We start from the raw sequence: 20462 nt of genomic DNA, 5'->3' as shown, positions 1-20462 counted from the left end.
GGGAGAAATTCTAGATATTTTACATATCCTGAAGAGACAAAGGGTGTTTTGCAGCTTAACACAAATGTTGASGAAGTCCAGATGCCAGCCTTTTTGCTGCACAAAGCAGGCTGCCTCTTCCTCCTCCTGCTTTAGAGTCTTGACTTAGTGATCTAAGGATTAGTAACTAGTGTTCAGCCATATGGCCTTATTTAACAATGCTCAGGTATACCCCTCTTCCATCTGATATTCCTCTTTTCTGATATTCCTCAAAAACAAAGCTAATGCCCCATTTGTGAAGGAATTAGGTGAAGAGGAAAATTTTATAAACAAGAGCCAAATGCTATCAGATATACTGTATAAACAAAAAACAATTCAGTATTCTAAGACACATTAAGAAACATCAGGCTACCTCACTTAGAGATCATATACTGTAACATTCACTAGAGCACGTGAASTACACACTGCATTTATTTGGTTTGAGGTTTCCAGCTGCACTTTGGTGAGGCGCAAAAAGCATCTGGAATCATACCATCCAGACTTTACTTCAGCTGATCATTCACTTTCATTAATTTTCTTGGTTTTTAGAAAGCAAACAAAATAAAGTAAAAATTACAATTTGATCAAATGAAATGATAGTGATAGTAAGATGTACAACAGAATCTAAAAATGTAGATGACATAGCTCTTAGCTATGCTTCAGGTACCTGAAGGATGAGTGTTCACCGTGGACTGGCAAAGTGATGGGAGGAGCTGGARACTGGATGTACATTGACTGCCCAGACGTCTGTGTGCCTTTCCTGATCAGCTTTCCAGTGTTAGGATCATAAAGACGAACTTCAGGACCAGGCTGAGACTTCGGATGGATGGGTGTTGGGTGAAACAGAGCTGTCTGAAATGTGCTGGGTATATCAGGAAACGTGGCAGGGCTATTTTCTCTGTTACATGGAGTTCAGAAAAAAACTGCATTAGAAATTTAAATGAGCTATCTAATGAGAATGCAAAAAAACACGAGCATTTCCTTTTTACTAAAGCAGAAGAGGGAAATTATTTGGAAAATCACCGAAGAAACGTTTCTCTTCCTACACCYCATTAAAGTCTCACTAAATTTAAAACAGAAAACTGCAAATACAAGATAATGCCATATTTAAATTATTAAATATTAGTAAGTGTGCCTTAAAAGTTGTCTAGACATATAAAGTTACTGAAATGGCTTCCACGTAATAACAACAGCACAATTAGTGCAGCATGATAATCTGTGTATATACAACAAAGAGAAAAGCAGGTTATTGTATCAATCCTTGTATTTGCTCTCCAAATTGGCTCTGAGAGAAAATAAACATATAGTACTAATTTGAAAGTCATCCTAACTATTTTTTTTTAAAATACAAAGCTACTTATGATCATCCTGCTGCATTTTAAAAACATAACGTTGGAAGTGTCAGCAGAAACATTCAAAAATCAGTCTGCAGGAATCACATTATGGCATACTATCCAATGATGAAGTGCCACAGAAAAAAGCAAGCAAATTGAATAATTTAAAAAAATCATCAAATAAAACAGTATRTTATACTCCACTAATGTAATGCTATATTAAAAAAAAACGAATTAATTTTTATCAAATATTAGAAGTGACACAAAAATGGAGTTTTTGCCACATGCTTTTATGGATGTTTCTAAAGTAATCTTGTGGCAGTAACACTTACGGTAAACCAATCCAAGCTTACCTATTATTTTCTTGCTACCTTAAGTTCATTTCATATGCAAATATTTTCTCAGATTTCATCCCTCCCCCAGTTTGTATGTGCTTTGGACCAGTAACCACTATTTCAATAGCTTCATTAAGGAGAAAATATTTTCCAAAGCAGTTGCACATACTGAGTTGAAGTAAAAGTACTTGCATTAAGATATATGTTTTACTGACTAAAGCTGGGGAGGGGGGAAGTACGAAGTTAAGATGTATTGTATTTGAAAAACAGAAGTAGGAAAAGTTATCATGTTTCAGTAAAATGGAACAGTAAATTAATACAAGGAGGAAGACTAACATCACCTAGACATCAAAAAACAATGTTTATAAGCCATCGTCTAGGTTTCTACTGCAAACTTTGCACGGTTTGACCTCAGAGACAAATTAAGCATCCCATGCAAATATTCCAAAGTTTGATCAAAAACCATGACAGTATGTCTAAAGACTAAGTATTCTAGCCAAGCCATAAGCAGGCTACATGTCTTCTCCTGACTTACAGGGATCCTGTGTCTCAACCTAGTGTCCTATTTGATAAATGCCCTCACTTCCAAGTGTTTCTTCTTTTGGTGTCTTCAAAACCTTACACACCCATGTTCTGCCCTCAAAGGGCATCTTGTAAGAAGAAAGTAAATATCAACCGTAGCCAATCACAGCAGTATCAGCTTAATTCAGGAAACCCAATATGCTGTGCTCCTTCCTGTCTAAACATGGAAGGAAAGAGCCTCCATTAGGCTTGCAAGATGTAGGTCTAACCAAACAGGTAAGTCAAGAAGCAGAACTGGCTTGACTGTACCTTGTCATGAGTTATTTTAGCCATGCCACTATTGTGAAGGAGATTGCTACTGATATTTGGTAATAATGTTTTTGGCTGTCCCTTCTATCTACTGTCACCCTAGTGCACGAATTATTTTTTACCTTTTCTCTTTCAACACTCTTACCATCCCTAAACTACCTTTCACTACTTCCTTTCTTCCAGTTTTTGCTCCTATCTTCATGTCTYTCAATTCTTCTTAGAATTTTCTATAATATTTTTGTTTCTCTCTTTCTCCTCACTACCGAATTTCACAAAAAATACTTTATGTTTTTCATGTTGTGGACGTATGTACGTTTTTTGGCAGCATGAATGGTCCTGCGTCTCTGYGGCATTCTGTATGTTAGCTCATGGATAAACTGAAAAGGGCAATTTCTACAAATTAAAAGAGCTAGCAACAGTAACTGCTAAAGAAAGTACTGTTACCRTAAGTTTTCTCCCAACTGTGCTAGTTGCTGAAATGTCTCCTGATTCCTTGACTTCAGCTTAAGCAGAAGAGAAACAGACAAAAAAGAGGAGTTCTTCCATAACATCCATAGCATTGCACAYCATTCTGAATGTCAGAAACCAATTTTACGCCTGCATTAAAAAAATCGGCATAATTGTATAACTATTTTCATGGCCCCTATTCCCTCAAGTTAGTGCTTACCTGTGTGTTTTGATGTARTCATCCTTCAAAGGAAAGAGCTGTTCCTCAACCTTGTCCCAGCGCTCCAGGCAGCTCCACAGCCAATCAGGGTTTACAACGTGGAGGTCCTTGCAGTCCTGAGCTTGCCGTACTTTTTCTGTGCCTGTTACAGAGTCAAACATAACATCACAGCATTCCCAGAAACACAGAAGATAACTAGTGTGCAGTTAGAACTAAGAACAACATTTTATGATCATACAGAAAAAAAAMCCAGCATGCCTCCCCAATCCAACAAAACAATCATAACTAATAAAAGTGAGAATCTAAATAAGATGCAATAGCTCAGACTCAAGCTGGATGAAGGTAACTTCCTGAAGAACTGGCACATGGAAGTAGAACACTAAGATTTATACAATAAATCTCTGCATCTTCTCTGCATGTTAGCCCAAAAAACAACACAACTGCACTTCTGTATTATATCTCCTTCGCTTGTATTTGTCAGTGGTCTAAGCAGAAGCAGCTTTTCAATGCTGTGGAAGCCTGACTAACTTATCATACTAACTTTTCTGCATATGGGCCCCTGTTCATACAGTGCGTTACCTTTTAACAGGCTGCCACCCACTCAGTCTCGGTTTGCCAGAAGTGGAGGCAAAGCAGACAGAATTCCTTTGTGTCAAAACAGGAACAAAGAATATGAAGTTAAACATGGCAGGTTAGCATGCAGTCCAGGTGAAACCATCTACAGTGCAGCTTGCAAGTAACAGATGATCTTAAATCCTACTCTCTGGGGATGCCAGAACAAGAAAGAAACTCAGTAAAGTTGCTATAAATCTATCAAGAAGCATCAAAATCAGTGCTGTGGTTTAATTCCAGCTGCTTCTTGACTACTCCAACCACTCCAGTGCGATGGGGAGGAGAACCAGGGAAAAAGCAGTAATACTAGTGAGTTAACAACAGCTAATGRAACAAAGTAAAATATAATAATACTAATAATATGAGCCCCTGTCTGTTTTCACACATGTGAAAACAATGAAGCAATGAAGCCTCCAGGAAAAAAAAAAAGTCAAGTTTCAGAACAATTCTGACAAGGAAGCAAGAACAGTAAATTAATTTGATGTTTTTGTCAGAGTTCCCTGGAGTTTCATCTCCATGATTGTCATTTAGCAACATGATTTTACTTGTTTCAATTAAGATGAAAATCTTTTAGTACCTATACTTCACATAATTTGAAGATGAGAGGAAGCAGCTAATCTCAAATGCTTAATCTACTTTGTACAACCTGAACTTCAATCCACTGGGACAGACAGATGAGCTGAAATGCACTTGAGGACTGACCTAACTAGTTGGTTAGACAGCTCAGTTTAATACTTCTGTAAATTTAAAAGACTAAATAAACAGAAAGGGGAGGAGATAATTGCTCTTTACCAAACTGCCGACTGTTTCTGTTTCCCTATCTTTAGTCTCCCAAACCCAGTAGAATACAAGAGTAGGGCTACATTTTTCTCTAGATACAAATAAGTATTTTCTTGGATATAGACTGTTTTTTGTTAATGTTGTGTGAGCAAATACATTTCTTCCGTTTTCAGTTGTAAATGCAAGCAATTGCATAGGTCAGGATATAAGAGCTGTACGTATAATGCTTTACACCACACTACTATAATTGCAAAAAAAAGTTAATTTAAGAACCCAAGATAAACACAAACACAAAAATMAGTATTTCAGTCCTGTCCAAACCTCTACTGATTTGGACATGTTGTATTTTAATTTTTGCCATGAAATAAAAATAAAACCACTGTCCAACACAAATGCAGTGAAAACTATTCTGGGATTGCAACTGCATTAAACCCAGCACACCAATGCAGTTCAAGAGGTTTTAATGGCTAAAATGTAAAACTTTAATGAGGAAGGTCAATGCACCTCCATATCACACATCTCCAGATTTAAGAAATCTGTTTTCCAATCAGTTACAAAAGCAACTGAGAGCAATTTCATGCAACAGTTGTTGGAAATGAGCCAGTTTACAGTGCCAGATGGAGGTTTCACTGGAYGTATTATTAATATTTGATTAACCTGAACAGAAATAGTAGAAATACCTGCAGTTAGAAACAGTTACATAAAAAGATGTATTTAATTTAAACCCAGGGTATATTTYAGAGGAAATAAAGCAAAGGTTCTGAAAGACAATCAATTTAAGAGATCTGGGAGAAAAAGGACTGAAGAAGGTAAAGACTTGCCTTGGATTTTTTTTTCTTTTGAGAACAAAGGAGAAAAGAGATGACAACGTTATAAAAACAAAGCGGCAAGAAGACAGCTGTTAAAAAGAGGATGTTAAAATCAGGTTCATATGCATAGGAGTTTCAGGGCAAAAAAGTAACAAGAGCAGAAGTCCGGTTGAAGTGAGGTACTTTGTGCCTGTTATTAGACACAAATATCAATTATTAGAATCAAATGTCTGGACCCAGCTGGCAAAACTGTCCTGCATGTAACAGCTCTGGAGCTGACTCAATACAACTTACAGTAGCAGTGATTTCAATACTAAGCACACACAACAGTTAACCAGAGATGGTGATGCTGTTGGAAAAATGGGACTATGGTGCTCTTTTTGGACTTCATCAAGGGAAACATGGACAAAACCATAAAATTGCACCTTCGCCTCACATTAAACCTGTGAAGTTAGATGAGAAGATGGCTTCCTGCAACTGTTTTTCAAACTCATGTTTTTGCAGTGATGTCAGGTGTTTCATCTTGCTGCCCCTTCCTCCTCAACCCCACATTCTGCATTCATGCATATCTGATTGTTTCATACTGGATGTATGCTGAGGACCAATGTAAATTATTCTTCTAGTCAACAGGATTATAACAAAACTTACACATGAAATCCAAAATGGCACTATTTTGTAAGAAGTCGGTACTAGAACTAGATGGTCTTTAAGGCGCCTTACAACCCAGGCATTCCAGGATCCTATGAAATCTGGGGACAYGAAGATGTGTGTAACCAAATCCACCTCCCAAGAGTCAAAACTCTTACCTTTCTCACCTACATAACATCAAGGCTTTCTGCCTGCTTCCCATTTCTAAAGTGCAGCTGCCTATTGCACACTTCAGCATACTGAAAACTGCATGAGGAAACACAACAGTATCCTCTTGGGGAGTGCTTCCTATTTCCAGCTGACATCTTCACAAATCAAGATTCCACATGTTTGATGTACTTAGAACAAGATTTGGTGACACAACAAATTTAACTGGGAGGAGAAATAGCACTGTGATACTTAATATGTTGGCCTTCTCTTCCTTCCCCAGTGTAACTTCTCCTTTTGGAATAATGTTTAATAAGACAAAACAGAAGATTTTAATCCATCCAAGCAACAGTACTTCTGATGCAGCTAAAAAACATCTCAATTATCCATCTGAACTAAAAGTCACTTGGAGAAAAAYTGTTTTCCCAGATTACTTTTTTGTTTTATTGTTATCTAATCACCTTTCTCTACTTCAAATTCTAGATTTGTTCCAAGAAGTTAGAAAAGCCCAGAGTATTTTCCATATGAAGCAACTCGGGCCCAAATTCATCACATCTGCTCTCAGAGAGGTACAGTCTGAAGCTGACAGCACTGGAAAATGTTATTTTCAAACCCGGGGAAGGTGCTCATCAATTCTACCTTGGAACTTGTTGAAAACAGTGCTCAGCTGACAATGGACTCTGATTCAATCTCACCATGAGGAACTCCATGTCTGTGCTCAGGTCTGTGCCCAGACTAACCAAAACACATGTTGGGGAGAGACCACCAGCACTTGAACAGCACTCTCCTGATTCCAATACACCAAAATTAACATATCCTTATGGCGTTTGTAATCAGACTGACAGATGTTGCTTGGAAAATATGACCACTGAAAGTTTATTTCTGTTCAGACAATTTTTCTATGTAGATCTTAATTTACAATCMAATCCTGAAGCTCTTCTGCAAGAACAATTACCTAAAACAAGTGATAGATGTGCTATTCTGAGGTTATGCCTAAAGTTCAGGTTCAACTMTGCAATTGTGCTTTACCAACAAAAGCAACAGGCCAAGTGCTTGGTCAGTGCCCAAGCACAGAGCAGTGCTTGACTGGATTTTTTTTTAAGACACATCCCTTTTCAGGATAAAATGCTGTTGACACATCGTAAGTGTAGGAAATGGCATGGACTCCAATGTATTTTGCAAAAAAAAAGAAAAAATCAGGGCCTACATTGATGTATGTCCATTCCTATCACACTACAATAATTTTTGAGAGATCTGCATAGTTTTATCTGCTCCACCAGCAAAAACTCAATACAAAAATCTACTACAGTGTCTTTCAACTGTTCAGGAAGGAACATAACCAAGTTTATGAAATAGTGTGGTAACTGCTTAGCCAAGTGTGTACACAGCTGTAACAACTCATCCTACAGTGCAGTTTACTGATGCTTAAAGCAAGTAGCAGATGTTTCAAAAACTGAAGTAAGATATGCAGCCGATAGACAAGTGGAAAGGACTCCTGGGTAGCCTTTTCTCAGCACACAGATTTATGAAAGCTGACTAGAGGATGCAAAGATCCTGTGTTTTATAGTAATTCAGGCAGATAGTTATTTTCTGACCTATGTAATGAAAGTTTTTTTTTCAAGAACAAGGACTGTTTTATTTTCAGAATTTACAGAGGAACAAGCTACCTATCTGCAGAGAAAGGGACAAGTACATATAAAGACAAAAAGAAGTTTAAATTATTTACTCTAATAGGCTGGGAGGAATGCTGTAAATACAACCTAAAATCGTTTTCAGAAGCTGTTCATTTCAATGCACTGACCTATGATGAGGTCACTGCATAGGGGAAACTCCATCACTTCAAGACCTAAGGGGTAATTCTGTTTCACACCGACTTGGCCCCTTTCATGGCCTCTGCCAAATTCTTCTTTTGCCTTCAAAATGAGACAGCTAACAGTACGTACCCCCAAACACTTCTGCACATTAAGTATATGCCATTCCTTASATCTCAGCTAATGCAAAGTAAACACATTGTTAGTGGTGTCACTCAGAAAGACAGAACTAAAAGGTATTTTAGGATCATTTTTCACAAACACGTTAAAAAAAGAAGAAAAGATAAAAGTATAGATAACAATGTTGCCTAGTCTCATGCCACTGACTTCTGAATAAAGCTTAAGAAGGGACACACTTTTGTTTTCCCTTTTCACCAGCAWTTAGACATCAAGCAGTGCTTCAGATGTTTGCCACAGGAGACAAAGATGCAGTATTTGCATGGCTTATTGTCAGCAAGAGGTTTGTAGGAATTTGCTCTCTACCATACAAGAATCACTACGAAAATCACATTGACAGATGAATTWTCACAAATCTAGTTGTGACAGGACAAAAATCATATCCTTGAAATCTTCGATTAAGAAGTTTTCTTCATGAAACTAGAATGATGCAGCATAACTACTCCCACCTAACCAGAGGTGAGAATAATAGTCTTCAGTTGAAAAAAAAAAAACAAAACTCCACCACAAAACCAGAACCAGTCAATCCACAAGGATCTTACAAAGGGTTATTGGAGAATACAGTTTTATCATTCTAAATCCCTCTATTTCATTGCCATTGTTACAGAAGTAATTATTAAATGATGATGAAGGATGACAACAGTATTGCTCATTAAGCAGAAATGACTGCCAAATTACCTCCTCTAGAATTAATGCAATATGCAATTTAATTAAAAAGAAAAGTTAAAACAGTTTTTCATTTTCAGACATACTTTAGTGTATGATTCACTAAGAAYGTGCAGGTGGCAAATAATTTACTTATAAAAATAGAACACAAGGATGTATAGATACATCTACATAAACATACAACCCTCAAACTGTACATTCCAAAAACAAACATGAAAAAAATCAACTGATTCTCAATATCACATGATGTGTACCTTAGTGTGTTTTTCACACTTTTCACTCTAGAGAAATACGTGTATTTGGGATGGTCTCATTTACATTTATCCTATCAATGTTATCCCATCACAAAATAGCTGCAACTGATACATAACTATATTCAGAAGTCACCTTGTTTAATATAAACAAAACAACTACAAAATGAAGCATTTTATGATTAGAAATTGGAAAAAYATCTCTTATATTGACATCTATTATRTCTCCAATGAAATAAGACAAACTTGCCTAATTCCTTGCTGAAATAAATATTTATGAAGTTTCAAARCAGCTGTTCAGCAACTGTAGTACAACAAAGTCCCAAACTGACGCATCCATTAATTTCAAAACTTCACATTCACTGTTGCAATTTTCACATCTTCACAACCTGGAATCCCAACTAATCTCAATGCAACTAATTCCATCTCTTGAGTTTTAGGTTGTTTTTACTAATAAAAATGTTTATCTCCATTTATATAATATATTTTTACTACTTAAATGCCTCTCAACATTCACACTTTCTACACTTAAGGTCACACACACTTTGAGAAAAGCATACACATCTATCTATAGCATAGCCAGTGAAAAATAAACCCTTTCTTTAAAATACAAGCCAATGAAACCAAGCTACTTCTGGTGTACTAAAAGCCCACATGAACAGCAGTCAAAAAATAATCTARTAGGTGGCAGATAATGTATTTCTTTGCTTATGACACCTAAGCGTGTCCTAAAACTACCCCCAATTAGATGATTAGATGATTTAAACATGCAGTTTTACTTCTGGATTTCATGTGTTTGATTACCATTTAGATGCCATAAATAATTTATCTAATTTCAAAAGGTCAACAATGAGGGAACCAAGGCTCAGGGTGCACCCAAAAAAAGTGTGCCAGAAACTGGTGCTTCTGACCTGTTAGCTCCTCTATGGCAGCTACCAATGGTACATTCCTAGGCATTACAGCTATGAAAAAACAGGCAGCTTTGTCAAAGACAAAAGTTAGGCTAACTCTCTCACATCTCCTTTGACAAAAAAGTACAGGTTAAGCAYAGTGCAGTGACAGGGTATCATCAGTCTCTTAGGATAATTTGTTTGAATTTCACACCAAGTGAAACTGAACCATTAGAGGTGAACCTGAGAAAGTGAGAAAGAGAGCACTACTATACCTTTATAACAAGACCAGCGAAAACYTTTCTTAGACACAAACATTAAAAGTTTCTATTCAACAACTTTATGTCTGACTATTAGTAACCCATTCTTAACAAAAAAACAGAGACACATTACATCAGAAGGTATTTAGCAGGTCCTACTTTTAACAATTAAAAGCCACATTTGAGTAAAAAGAGAAAAACCCTTTAAAAAAGGCTGCTAAATTGTCTTAGGAAGAATCTTTTCTTTGATTTCAACTCTAATCCCAGTTACATTAAAGCCTGTAGATGATACAAAAAAGAGCTCAAGGCATATGAACACACTAAAAGCTGCTGGAGAACTCCAGTCTCAAATACCTACCTGTCCTTGCTGCAATGAGATGCGTYGCTTTATCGGGATCATCAGCACTCAGTACAAGATTCTTCACAATTTTAGCTCCAAGTGCTGTAGCATGATAGTGCTCCCGTGTCTTTTCRATAGGGAAGTTTGTTGGGTATAGTCCGCTAAATATTATGGTTACATCTGCCAACACTTTACTTTTTAGTTCTGGTACTATTTTTCTGATGTCCGGAATTTCCTCAATCTCTTTTTTCAGGTATTTATCATACTTTGTGTAGTAATCAGTGTGAACTCGCACAAGGATCTCCTCGAGGTATATTAAATGGTCATCGTCGTCTGTATCATCTTCCTCTTCTTCCTCCTCCATGCTCTGGTCTAAGGACTCACCCATTGTAATTCCAGACTGTTCACTAATYTGAGATTCTGTTTCAGCTTCCTTCTTGTCTACAGACCCATTTCCTAAATCACTTTCCTGTTCACTTTCTTCTTGTGCTTCAAGATCAATTTTGTCCTGGGTATTTTCACCAGGTAAAAACTGTGCGTCCACAGCATGGCTCACCAGACCATCCTTTTTCTCACTCACATCAGTGCAACTGTCTTGCTGCAAATTTTCATCCTGCAGAGATTGMTGGGATTTCTTCCAGCTTCTCTTCTCCTCATTCTCACTATCTGATACAGAAGTGGATGACTTTTTGCTATCCAACCCATCATCACTTTCACTGTCACTTGACAGTTCAAAGTCTAACTCATTTGTTGTCTTCTCTTGAGTTTGCTGCTTCTCTGTAAATGTAGCATCAACCTGTTCTGAAAAAATCTGAGATTCTTTTGTATTTGCCAAATCATTAGTGACCTCACTGTCCATTTTGTGATCAGTGCTATCATTTAAGGAGTCCTGGGCATTAACTTTATCACTAGAGTTCACATACCCATCAGATGTTTCACTGCTAACAGAAGTACTTCCATTTGCAGCACAAGTGTCCTTTGTAGTGTTCTTGAGACCATTGCTATGCTCTTCTACACATATAACATTCTTTATTTCTTCAGCATCTTTTGCTGAAATCACTGCTGAATCCAATGCCTCAGGTTTTGTACAGTGGTTTGCTAAGACATGGGTAAGAAAGAAGACATATATGCATTTTCTCTTTTTTCTTTAAGATTATCCAAAATATAGCTTTCTTTGACTTTAAACATAGAGTTTAGATAGGGCCCTCAGCTTCATTATGCTTGGAGGTGACCACTAGGCTTTTCAAAGTTGTTAAAATTGTCTAGGTGTCAATGATTACTAGAAAGGACTGCCAAACCTAACAAACATTACTTTTGTAAAGAAGTTATATAAGCAGCTTTTTTTTCTCTCTTCAAATTACAGGCTATAAGCAATTATTTCTTAACTCTGCAAGCATTAAAAGATTTATCTTGTAGTCTAAGTTTTACAATTACAACTTAGAGCAATGAAAATAAACAAATAGTGGGGAAGAAGGGCAGAATTGGCTTCATAAGGCCCTAGTCCAGAACTTAATTTATAAACATCCATGTCTTTCAYATTAACTGATTTTCATAGCAAAGTAACTGTACTTTAGTGCTTGAAAATATGTATATGTTTTAGCAATACAAAAATCCCATTCAAGCTTAAATTGAGAATGATGGAATGCAAGTAAAATAGTAWTAAAGTCAAAAGCAGAAGAACAGTTTTAGGATGTGTCTGCAGTTGTCTGTGGAAGTAAAGAGACAAAGAAACCACAGACATCCRAAAACTTGCACACAAACATTCACTGGAAACACGGTGTGAAGCCACACTACTCTGTCTCCCTTTTGTGCGCATGTGTCTGTCCAGCAAGTAACAACAGCAGTCAAGTCTGGAGGTCCTGCATTACAGTGACCTGATTCAGGTTGATCATATTATTCCTATTTTCATATTGGACACTTCTATTTCAATAATGGAAAGAGAGCAATGTCACATGTATTAAATGAAAAAAAAAACCAAAATCCCTTGTCTAAACTGAAAAAAGTCCTGCAATTCTTTCATATGACATTGTGCTTCAAACACCTTTTGCCCCCAAATAATTACCAATCTAGTGATGTGTATTTTTGAAATCCATTATGTATATTACACTGCTGAGCCTGTTGAACATAAAGTTCTTGTGTCAAATGCCAGAACACCATGTTCAGGAGGTGTTACTTCTTATTAGCACAATTTAGACTGGGAGGCAAGCAGTGATCAACATTCATTTTCAGCAGTGTGTCGAGGCCAGCGTTTATTAAGTATTCCTCCAAGACCCAAGGGCAAGGAAGGAGGACTGGAGAGGTGAAACCTCCAGAGATGAAATAATGAGCATGTTTTACATGGGGGTGTCAGGGAGAAACTGTACCCCTTTACATGTTCTTAAACAGTTTGGAGCATTGCCAAATCCACTTGCAGCCACAACACTATTACCAATACTCCACTTCTGCTCCAAATGCTGCTAAAAGGAATGCTCCCAATAARAACAGTCCAGTTTTATCAAGCTACTCACATTTATGCTGTCAACTTCCATAGTCTGGGATTGCCCACCTGAGCACAACTGCAGTACTAGTAAAACCACCTCAATGACTTACACCAATCACGTTTTAAAAGTGGATGAGATTATAAATGTTGTTTAAAAACAATCTAATTACCTTTCTTCTTCATGGGCATTTCTCTTGACCCAGGAGGTGCATTAATATCTCCTATCCCCTGAAAGTACACGTATTTCTTCACAGTTATCAAATTGGGTGCAAATTTCCAAACATCCTCTCTGTCATCAATGATGCAAACCATGGAATCTCCACATGGGAAGAGATCTCTAAGAGACAAAACAGTTTATAAATTAATCCAGTTTTAGAAATTTATGTGGCAATGAAAGCAATTTCTGTTGATGCTTTGGTTTATTATGAGCAGGTGTACAGAACACGCTTATACAGGAACTTAAAAGAAGTCAGCAATATTAAAACTACGGAATTCAAAATACAAACTTTGAACAAATTAATGAAAAAAAAAAGGAAACAGCTCTTTGAAAATCTGTCTCAAAGGCTAGAAGCAGACCTCTGCAAGAACAAACCATTACATTTCAGTCTAGTATTTTATTCTGGGTTTTATTGACCAACAGCCCAAAGTCAACAGTCACAATGCCAACACACTACCTTTAAAATAGAAAAAAGACACAAGAATTTTGAAAGAACAGATTCATTCAACCCAAGATAAAGGAAACAAAAGTATTATCATCATCCATCACCTAGAAGGAAGAGGAGGTAGAGTACTTTAGATGCATTAAAAAACAGAGCAAGAAAAGGAAAAAAGCTTCTCATTTGCTACAGTCAGTTGTGGAGGAGCAATTATTTTTAGTATTTCATGAAACTGGATTAAACATATCTGTCTTAGAAAAAAATCTTGGCTTTATAATCTGAAAAGATCAGAACCTGAATTAAGACTAGAATATGAATTCAAGGCTTTAGATGACCTAATTTCAAGACACACTAGGAACCAAAGGTGCTTTTAGCACATTTGAAAGCCAGAATACTAGGTATTCAATTATGAATTAACCTCAAACAGAAAATTTTAATTTAATTAAAAAACCCACAACATACAAGTCATTATACAAGATCACAAGACAAAGTGGAAATATGGTTGGTATTAGAAGAAAAAGAAGTGTAAGTGAAAACATGATGCCATTGCTTCGTACTCTTACTGTTCTGCTACCACAGAACCCATTAAGTAGAGGAAATGCTGCAATGCCCAACATCTCAGTTTTACTGAGGTGATGTTGGTATTTAAGAGGCAGCTAAAGAAGGATACAAACACATTAAGTGCAGAGGGAGTAATTTTTACTTTATGTAGCATATTTGCTCTGTTTGGTCTTGTTCTGTATAATGCCTAAGACTCATATACGTACCTAAGATTCCCAGTTTTAGAAAATGGATCAATACATTCATCCCTTGACAATATCCGATGGGAAAAAAGCTTCTTTTCAGGGTCCAAAAATCCTTTTGGAAGAAGAAATTAAAGTTAATGTTTGAGGTGTTTGTTCCTTGTTTACATTCTATATACTTGAGCTATTTTAATTTGTACAACAGTTTAACAGACAATTTTAAGGTACAAGATCATATGGGAGAAAGTATAGTGGATCAAGTATTTGTAGCTAATTCAGTGGGATCAATTAAAAAAATCKATCTAAATTTCCTTCAAGATGGCAATAAAACTGAAATTAAAATAATTGAATTTGTGACAGCCAAATAAATAAGGCTGAAAGAGATACAGCAGGTGATACATACACATGATTTTTGCAATTTACATTTATCTCTCTATAGCTGGTTCTTTAAAGCTAAATGCTCTACTTAGCTCATTATGCCTAGGGACTGCAGAGAAGTCTCACAAGAGTCGGCAATGTGCTGCAATACTGAAGCACAGTAGGAAGTTAAGGGACAGTTCCAGCCGGAGCTCTTGCATTTGTAGGTTTTAAGTTGTACCTCTAACAACTACTTCAATACATTTACATATAATGAATATATCCTGGAATTTCCAGAAATATTTAAGCCCAGTTGTAGCAACTTTTCTGACTGCACTCTTTTAAAAAAAAATCCCAAACAAAAAAACCCCAAAACCAAAACAGAAGCTGTGCTAGCTGGTCGTAAAGCAAGACAGAGTGTCATTATTTACAGAACTGGCAACTTGGGTGTACAAACACACATGCACATGCTTCTGAACCTAGTCTCCAATAATGAAGTTCACCTTTATGGGCAGATCACAGCCACATAATGGCTTAGAAAGAAATGGCATATTACATGCTGCTGTATTTTTCATTTTACTGAATTTGTATTGAAGTTAGTATCAGCTTCTCATTATTCTTACAAATAATACGAGGCAGTCAATACTTACTTGGGAACAATTTTTWAAAGTTCTGCTGTCTTTTAAATAGTGGCCATATTACAGCCAGAGCCAGAGTTCAAAATGACCACAAACTCTAGGGACCAACTTTAATTTTCTTTCAAGGAGCTCTGAGATTTGCACAGCACATGTTCAACTCCTCTTGAAAGTGTAGCTCCCAAGAGTACAAYTAAATTGGGACTTCAAAAACAGAGGGCATAAGTTAAAAAACCCCCCAAAAAACAGTCATCACTTCCAAAAGTTAATCCTGTATGTATTTAATATTAATGTCTAATTGGAATAACTTAAAACCCATAAAAGCAAGAAAATTCTGAGTTAAGGACAGAGGTTCAACCTTAACTCACCCGACTATGCTTAAGAATTGCTGCAAACTCGTAGAATCATCCCCTGTAGTGAGACCCTTGCAGTACCTAGGCATAATGAATTGAGAGAATTAGCTACAAAGATTTGTTGCTATACACACAGATACTTTGACAAACCACAAAAGCTGTCATACAAGTTGCTCTTCTCCCCAGCAAAGTTCTCTTCTACTAATTGTCTGAAAACACAGGAACTCTCTATACTGAATTAACAGGAGTGCACTGATTACATAGCAGAATTTCAATGAGGCACTTGGCTGCAGTGTTGTCCAGCTAAAACTGTAAGAAAAACTAAGTTGAACTAAAAATGTCCAAATACAGAAAGCCTGGCTGCCAGAGATTAGAGATAAGGTAGCATTCTAAAGCTTTACAGTAATGCTTTATCAATAAATTAAAAATACACTGAGGATAAAGCTCATCAAAGATCTATCTGCAAAGAAACAAGCCCACCTTAGGAGAGTCCAAAGCTAAACTACCTGAGTAACAACAGAGATAACAGCATTGCCCTCTTTTAAAAATGTTCTTTCCAGGTCAAACTGTTTGATTTCTTTTAGATGGCCCCATGTCAACCAAATCAACATAAAAAACCAATTTTCACATGTCAGGGAAAGGGCAGGGAACATTTCATTCATCATATATAATTTGTTTTCTTCAACACACCAAGCCCCCACCAAAGCCACACTCTCACTCTCTTCTGCAGCTGGACAGCAGAGAGAGAAAACATAATGAAGGGTTCATGGGTTGAGATAAGGACTGGAGAGACTGGGACAAACTGAGCTTCCATTCATTCTCATAAATCAGACAACATGCTAGGCATGCCCCCAAGTTTCTTGAAYAAACTGAAGACACTATCATTATCCTTTGCTGTATTAGGAAGGACTACCCAGTGGACTCATCAGCAGAGACTATTTCCCCTATTGTTTGTTTCCCATTATCTCAGACTGGGTCTTTGCACATAGATTCACCAAGCTGTATTGCCTGCTCTTATATAGACTGTCTTAGAAAAGCAAATTTGTAAATAAATAAAAACTAAGTTAACAAAATTTCTAAGATGCAATGTTGAAAACCAACTCATACTGGGGAAGTCTCAAATCTTAGAGAAAGACTGCATTAAATAGCAATCTGTAGGACAAGTTATATAACTGTTGGAACCAATATGAATTTGAAGAAGTCCTTTTATTAATAAAACTAAAATTGACTTTCTGAAGAATCGGATTACCTTCAGTTCTACTTGAGATTCTATTTTACAACATGGAAAGAGCTGTTGACCCAATCTTTAAAAAGCTGGGACAACTTCAGACACTGGTGATTATACATACATGCTGTATATATACTATAATACAGTTSCTGTAACAAACCACACAAATAAATGCCCTCAATTTGGTCCTACTTTCTAAATTTTACTGTAAATCTGGAGTGATTTAACACTGCTTTATTGTTGCCTAATAGCTTCTAAACTCAAAATTCACTGTGGCATTTTACAACTAACTGACATCCATATTAAATGTACCAAACTTCTCTTACACAGAGTAGAAAACTAAATTAAGTAACAATTACCTAAAATAATTATTTATTAAAGAAATACTCCAAGGAACTCTAGACAATAAAATCCAAAGCTCATCTTCCTAAACATACTACCAGATATCACTCTGCAAACATGTCAAATGAAGAAAGGGTTTAGGGTAACAGCTGGCAAGACTCATCTGAGATGAGAGAAAAGGACTGACAAGATGTCATCTCTTTTCAAAAGCCTTTTAGGACATGAAAGGAACAGCTCAGAGTTCAGAATTCACAAAGAAGTACAGGATGTGTACAGAGGACCTAAGCAAACAACCTTTTTCTTATGAAAAAGATCCCCAGCATTTTATTACAAATTCCTTCTTTATGTAACAAAGAGATAACAATAAAATAGCAAACTGACAGCTCAGTGAGAAACCACTTAACCAACACTGCCATCAAGTGTTCTTTATATGCATCAGCTATGTATTTCTCTGGTACTGCTTCTTGGCTGCATAGGTGAGCATGTGGAGGGACCAAAGGCTTTAGCCAGTGTTTGTCCACAGATTTCAGCTGAAACTATCACCAGCACTGCACAAACAATTCACTGGCAGTTTGAATGCTTTTGATGAGGTTAAACAGCTTCAGGCAGAAATCCAGAAGTCTGGGGATGTCAGGAAGCAGCAATACCTTAGTTTGCTGATTTGGTGGCTATTTCACCTATGGAATAAATGGGGTAGCTTGAGTATAATGCCCACAACAAGTGTCCACCTGTGGCAGCAYACTGCAGGGTAATCCACATTTCAGATCAGAGATTAAAATGGGCTGAGGACCAAATCACACATTGAGAGAAGACATGGAAAGCACTTACACATCATGAGTTAACTACCTCTACAACTCCTCCCTGACTCTGAAGGCCATTTGTCACCCTAGGCTAGACCTTGGCACACGGATCCAGGTGAGAAAGACTGCTCCCCACTTTCTTACTACCATGTATTTAAACCTAGTGCATAAGAAAACAATTCCTCCTTTGCCACAGATAATAAAAATGCATTCTAAGAAGGACAGAAGGGAATATAATGGTTAATGCATTTGCAGTACACAACACTTCATCTCCAACAGCAAGATCGACAAAGCTTTAGCAAGATTCTTCAAACAGTGCGGTCAAAGACTGAGTGACSTAGAAACATTCACTTGGATGGGCAGGACAGGACATGCCTCAAACCTTTCAAGGAGAATTAGTGGAGACCACAAATAAGCATCACATTCTAATTACAGAAATATTACGTTGTCATTCACAGGTCTTTTACGCTTGTCATTACAAGCCTCCTCTATGGCCTTTAACATGCATAAAGAATTGTTTGATTACGTTTTTTTTTTCTAAAATGTTTTAGAGCTAACTAGGATAGCTAGCTCTAACTATTTGGGAATCTTCCTTTCTTGCCAAGAAGTGGGATCACCGGGAGGGGCAGTGTTGTATAAAGCACTCCTGGCAATATGACACAAAAAAAAGCAATGTGAAAGACAACTTTAAAAGAAGCTAGGAGACATTGGAACAGCAGCATGGATAGTTTTACAATCACAGTCATAACCTAAAACATCATTAATTATACTGYCATAGACTAACAGACATGATAAAGGGAAGTCTGAGGAAAAAATGTTCTTCTGACAGGGAAGACTAAAATTGGCTTTTACCCCATCTTGAGAGTTTAGACACATGGTGTCACTCCTAACATGATTCAGACACTTGCACAACCATGGCAGGTTTTTTTAATACTTCTTGGGGAAAAAAACAAACAAACAAACAAAAAAAAACCACCCCATTTCAGCCAGTGACCCACACAATAGACTACTATTGTTATAATTCAAATACAAATTTTCACTTACTAGGAGAAAATATTTTTAAGTTCTTGAGAAAAATATGTGAAAATACTGCTAGATTTGTGTTTTTCATGAAGTAAGTGCATCTCAACTCCAGGACACAAGTAGAACTGCTGTAAATTGATTTATAGCAGCAGAACTTCCTTTGGTGAAAGGAAACAATGCAGGGGGTGTTGTTCCCCAAAGGACAAGGTAATTTAACATTGTTGATATTTATGAACAGTTACATTAGATTTGTATGACAATAAATTGCAGACCATTGTTAGGGTCCACCAGCATAATTTCTTACTTATTAAGAAAGTAYTAGTTACTACACCATAATCTGATTCTCTAACCTTCAGAGAAGCAAAGTGCATCCGTTAGAAAAAAAAAAAAGATTCTTTCTAAAATTATAGGCCATAAGCGCTGCTTTGCAAACAAGCTAAGAATTCTACTTAGAGGACTATTTAGGAGGTGGCTTTGCACAAAACAAAGAAGAAATACTGGAAAACAAGCTTATAAAGAAAATTAATTACATGAGTATGAAAGCAGGGTAGGTAAATATTGGTAAATGTAACATACTACTCACCTGCAATTGTATGAGCATAAAGTCTACTGCCAAAAGTAAAAACGTGTAATTCATAGAGCTTGGCAATTTTTTCCAGGAATTCCTTACAATGAGGACGCAAACGTGTGTGCAACATAGGCTCACCACGACCTAACTGGAAATGAAATATTCCCTAGAAGAAAAAGCATGTTAACTATTATCAAAACAGCAACAAAAATGCCAGCAATTCTGAACTACCCTCCTTCCTCATTTCAAATTCATTTSATCCAACTAGGCTAAATCAAGTTTCAGTCACAACATTACATGTATGAATAAAATCCAAAGCATATTTTTGCTTTGTGTCAGGCAGTCTAACAATAAGCTTTTCAAATGCAGGAAGCTGTTACTGAAAAATTTATGATGCAGGTGGCTTTCATTCAAATCTTTACTTATGACAAACCAGTCTGAGAAACTTCTCAAGCTGTTATTTTTAGAAAAGTTCAGGATCTCACAACAATCAACACCTTTCTGAACTTCTGACAGATTAATTTCAATACACATGGAGCTCACAGAAATACTTTACTGGATTAAAAAAAATTACGTCTGTGGCACCACAGCATCACAGAGCCAACTCAGAAGGAAGCTTGCAGATAAAGATCCTAGTTAAAAACATCAAAATCTCTTAAAAAGTATTTTTCCTCAAACCATGCATTTATACATGCGTTTCAG

General features: G+C 36.7%; 1 protein-coding gene across 2 annotated transcripts in view; it reads right to left on the bottom strand.

Annotated features, from left to right (window-relative positions):
* CTDP1 (CTD phosphatase subunit 1) overlaps positions 1 to 20462 on the bottom strand; it is a 101003-nt gene that overhangs the window by 62271 nt on the left and 18270 nt on the right. For both annotated transcript variants that reach the window (XM_057377872.1, XM_057377871.1), the window contains exons 5-10: positions 19776 to 19926; positions 14479 to 14569; positions 13226 to 13392; positions 10595 to 11674; positions 3186 to 3327; positions 686 to 916 (exon numbers count right to left, since the gene is read on the bottom strand). In XM_057377872.1, the coding sequence (XP_057233855.1) occupies positions 686 to 916; positions 3186 to 3327; positions 10595 to 11674; positions 13226 to 13392; positions 14479 to 14569; positions 19776 to 19926 (1862 nt within the window). The remainder of the gene's footprint in view (positions 1 to 685; positions 917 to 3185; positions 3328 to 10594; positions 11675 to 13225; positions 13393 to 14478; positions 14570 to 19775; positions 19927 to 20462) is intronic.

The sequence above is a fragment of the Malurus melanocephalus genome, unplaced genomic scaffold (genome assembly GCF_030028575.1).
Source record: "Malurus melanocephalus ecotype Western Australia unplaced genomic scaffold, MMel_1.1 scaffold_329, whole genome shotgun sequence".
Lineage (NCBI taxonomy): Eukaryota > Metazoa > Chordata > Aves > Passeriformes > Maluridae > Malurus > Malurus melanocephalus.
This window is presented reverse-complemented; position numbering and strand designations above follow the sequence as displayed.